Source organism: Sinocyclocheilus grahami, unplaced genomic scaffold (genome assembly GCF_001515645.1).
Source record: "Sinocyclocheilus grahami isolate Dianchi unplaced genomic scaffold, SAMN03320097.WGS_v1.1 scaffold118.1, whole genome shotgun sequence".
NCBI classification, from domain to species: domain Eukaryota; kingdom Metazoa; phylum Chordata; class Actinopteri; order Cypriniformes; family Cyprinidae; genus Sinocyclocheilus; species Sinocyclocheilus grahami.
In genome coordinates, this window is record NW_015505297.1 from 1,148,972 (window position 1) to 1,153,779 (window position 4,808).

The 4,808-nt window shown below is 36.4% G+C and overlaps 1 protein-coding gene across 1 annotated transcript in view; it reads right to left on the reverse strand.

Annotated features, from left to right (window-relative positions):
- The window catches only part of LOC107589664 (mirror-image polydactyly gene 1 protein-like), a 67,202-nt gene extending 64,146 nt beyond the window's left edge, over positions 1–3,056 (reverse strand). The window contains exons 1-2 of the mRNA XM_016278166.1: positions 2,767–3,056; positions 94–182 (exon numbers count right to left, since the gene is read on the reverse strand). Of these exons, the coding sequence (XP_016133652.1) occupies positions 94–182; positions 2,767–2,858 (181 nt within the window). The 5' untranslated portion in view covers positions 2,859–3,056. The remainder of the gene's footprint in view (positions 1–93; positions 183–2,766) is intronic.
- Positions 3,057–4,808: the final 1,752 nt, after the last annotated feature.

Here is a 4,808-nt window from a genome sequence, read left to right on the forward strand (position 1 = left end):
ACAGTTACCTAATCAATAACCCAAATTTTCCAAAATTCACAAAACCAAAACCCCTCTGTCAAATACAAAGGATAGCATGCTCTTCTTACTCACCTTTGTACATATCAACCAGTGAATCCTTCAGTTCCTGTTTGTGCATCAATGACAGCTGATGCAGCTCCTCCTCACTCTCTGAGCTTTCCCTTAAAATCAACAGAGGATATGCATCAATAACTTATAGCTGTTATTCTTGAATGCTAGAGCTTGAGCTCAGTGTGTTGAGTGAGTTGTGGTCATATGTTTACTAGCTCTCAGTGTGGGTTAGACTAATCTCTTCTGCAACGTCCTCATGAGCTCAGGGCTCACATATCAAAAGCTGAGTGTGTGTATGACCAGCCCTACAATTACTTTCCTTTCTGCAAAAATATCAAAGTAGCTGCAACATTCATAATGGATGGGTTTCTATGACTGGGATATTCCATATTACTCCAAAGCACAAGGGTGTGATGACTAGTAACTCTATGATGATATGGGATGGGTTTCAATATTTCTTAGCATGCAATTATTCATGCAGATAAGCTGGAAAATTGGCAAAATAACTGGCAGATCCTGACAACCAGGACTGTGATGAAAACAGTCCAATGTCCAGTCAAAACTCGTGCAAAGACCAATAAAATCAGCCTAATAAAAAACCCACAATACCACAGATTTAGAATTCCTACGATTTCCTTTTATTTTTATGTCTTGTTAATGCAAGTGAGGGGTATTTATATATACATTTATATATGTGAAAGCGGTTATTTATATTTCTGGCATGACAACTCTACTGTACATGGCAATGTTAATGTGTTTGGCATTTTGTGCGTTTACTGCTGCGGCAGAGTAGGTACCGAGACTTGCTACTGCCAATACATCCACAGACTTGCTGCTGTGAGCATGTAAGAAATACTGCTGCTGCACATATAACATATATAAAATAACATACATGAAATTACCCCATTGCAGATCTACACAGGTGGAACTGGGGAAGGTGGAGGGTTTCTGAAGCATGCTGCAACTGCTACAGCGAGCACTAGCCATGTATTTGAATGTTGAGCAGCAAGCTCATTGGCTGCTGATGTGCAAAGAAACAGCTGCGCCACGTGAATAATGATGTGATTATATCAGATTGAGTTAGAACCTATAGGTCTGCGCCATCTAGAGATTCATGACAGAAATTTGAATTTGTTATATTATGTCATCATCAAAACTGTTATCTCTGCAATACGTGTGTTTACTAAGTGTGATATTATTAGGGCGTTCTAAATCAACAGATTTTGTGAACTTCTACAGATATACCCTGCTCAGTGTGCACTGTGCAGGGACCCTGTGAGTCAGAACACATGGTGCACTGAAGTCTGTTCAGGAAGTTGGGAAGTCATAATTACAACATCAGATGCATTCAAGTCACTTTGGTCAAAGCAATATGGCGATGTACCTTTTCTGATGTGACTTGAATGCACCAACATTTCCACTGTCCTGCAGAGTCTAGATCCAACCTTAATCAAACACACCTCAACCAGGTAATGAAGGTCTTCAGATTGCTTGAAAACTTTGCAGAACAGAGAATTAGCCGGGTTTAATATCCCTGACGTAGGCCTAAGTATAACAATGTTAAACATTGCACTTGCTTTTAAAATATTTTGTTATTAAAATATTTTAAACAAGTCTAAAATATTTCTTTAAGTTTACCAATGTACAAATGTCAATTAAGTCAAAATTAAAATGTCTAAATGTCACTGTGATTACAAAATCTCAAACCAAGTGGTATTTATTTTAAAGAAAGCTATAGCACAGCCATGCAGTTTATGTAATGAAATCCACCTGTGGTTTCTCTGCTAGGATACCTGTGGGAACTTGAGAGGATAATGGTGATTCAAGACATGTCGGAAAAATCATATATCACATGAAGCATTTGTATTAATAGTAAATTTGTTCAAATAAAGGTCATTTGTTTTACTGTAAGTGGGAATAATCTTTCCATAGTATTTTGCATCTACAATAGAATACATAATTAAGTTTATAGCACTTTAATAAATTGGATAAAAACAAAGAAAAACACACCAATTTGCATTCTTTATTCATCATTTTGTAGATGTAGAATTAAACAATTCTTGTTGAATTTTATGTAGAAAAGGTACAACGCCATTTAAATCCAACCAAAGTAATTTGAAAGTAGCCTGATGTCGTAATTATGATTTAACAAGTCAATACGAACTATCCAGGAGAATGTGAATACACTAAAAGCTCTAGCATAATTTATTTGCAAGTTCCACTTATTTTGATCTTTTATATCTAATAAAATGTAATTCAGTCAATTTGAACTGTGACTTAAATGTCCAAGTGCTTTTTAGGGCTATATTTCTGTACCACTGTTTTCTTTAACCAGATTCAAGAAGACCTTCTTACAACTATATCTGAACATGAATCATTTGAAGAAGAAGAAAAAAACATACAAGCAAATTAATAAAACGCCAACTGTCTTCATGACAAACCTAAAAGTTACACACTTTGGTCTAGAAGACAAGACGATGGCTATCAGTTGACATTAACAAACTGTGGCATACAATTTCTGTTAAATAACATCATTTCATACTCTATAAACACCTTGCTAAATGTACAATATATACACTTAAGTAAAATCTAGATCCCATGAGCAATATGCTTCTGTAACCTCAGATATTTCCATTATGTCTCATTATGTACATCAGTGTAACTGGTTAATAATGGAGATCCCATCATACTCACTTTATAGACAGCTCATTCTCCAAAGTTGATATTTTGTGTTTTGCCCTCTGAAGTGCACATTGAACATCCCGTGCCATGCTTCTGATATTCATGTATGTGTTAGTGTGAGTAGTAAGCCGGCGTTTTCTGACTGGACACTGTATACTTCATCTCAGCTTGCATGCAACATGATCCACGAGAGGAGACACTGGCTGTGTCTCAAAACCTAGTGAGCTCCCCATCTACATAGGATATACCACCATGGTTATGTTTTTAAATTTGTGATTTTTTTTGTATGCATCATGTTAATGTCAAAGTGTTCTTTGAAAACACCATGATATATTAATACATGATAATGATTTAGTTACGTTGGGTTATATGGGTCAATGATAAAGGATGTCTGAGCTGAATTTTTTTAACTTGTACCATTTCTCAATGTGTAATTTCATAAAAAGGTCAAAATATGTGATAAAATAATAATAGTAATAATAATGATTATGATAACTTTAACACTGTCATAAAGGTGTTAGGGTCCCCTTTGCAAATTATACTATAGATATTTAATATGATATAACATAATAATATTTAATTTAACACACAAACAAACAATTACTGACTATTCATTCAATTTTAATAGAAAATATACTATCATCCTTGCAATAAGAATCAAGTAAAATAATCCAGAATGATCATTTGTTTTTGAAGTTAAATTTATTTTGAAATTAATATCACTCTACAGCCATAATTAGGGGTGCTCTGAGGTACTCACCCTCATTTTTTAGGCATGACGAAGTGGATATCCTCCTCTTTTGGAAGGTCAAACAAAGTAGTATCGCTTTCAAAACCAAACACACAGCGTCTCCACGGCATGGTGGCGGCAACAACAATAAAGTGAGAATAAAAGTTATGCTTTCTTTCTTTGCGTGAACATTTGGGCGGCGTTATGCAAATCTTCCCACATCGTGATGTAGACATGTGGGGGCGTGTTAGAACGAGCCTTTAGGTAGGCGTGGCTGACTCTGAACTTTTATAAAGAATATCTCTTTGGATTTGAGACTTTAGTCTTTGCAACTTTACAGATCTTCTTTATGCACCAAGAGCTTGTAACACTCCAAAGAGAAAGGAAAACTTGAAATCACATCATATGACCCCTTTAAATAACTTCTAAAGTAATTTGAAAACCTTGCGTGAGACGTAATTTCACAAACAGCGTGAGTGTATCACCGCAAGCACACTCTCTCTCTCTTTCTCTCTCAAAATACGCAAATGGCTTCAAATCACCACACATCGTGTCTGTCTATAAGCGAGCTGCACACTGCACAGTTGACACGGGAATTGTCACTTGCACAGTTGAGGCAGTCACATCGTCACTATAGTTTATAAATTGCATTTCTTTTTAATTCTTGCCAGTGTTTAACCATTCAGCGCTCGCGTGCTATGTGGTTCATATTTTTTTTTTAAATTCCCCCGCAAATTACCTACCATATTTCGCCGAACACCCAGATCCTGTGATAATATTAGTCCCGTGCGAATCGGCATCTCTGTGATTCAGCCAGCATTTGGCGGGTCGTATATCATTTTTCGAGGTTTTTGTTTGCCTTTTTATCCATCTTTCGCGAAGAATGGAGCTGCGTTGGAGTGTTTGATAGTATTTTGGGTGCTGTCATCATATCGCTACACCATACAATTTGCAGAAAGAGAAAGCTGAAAAGGTTTTGAGGTTAATGTGTTACAAATAAATCAAGCATAAAACTTGAGATATTATTTTAACCTGGTCAAATGTAAATGACACAGCGCACAAAACTATATTAGTTTCTTTTTTTTAAATCCATCTGGACCATAGAACGGGACTCTCAAAGCCTTGACATCCGGGTATCCGGGAGACAAGTCAGTAAATTTGAGTAAAATCACAGGCTTCGCTTATCCCGTGCGAATGCACCACCCGAAATTCAGATGTGGGGGGGTAATTTCAAAATCACACAAGGTCCTCAGATAATACTAATCCTGTGCGAATATGGCTTAAGAGGGGAATTCCCCCCATTTTCAAAAATGAAATTCAGGCC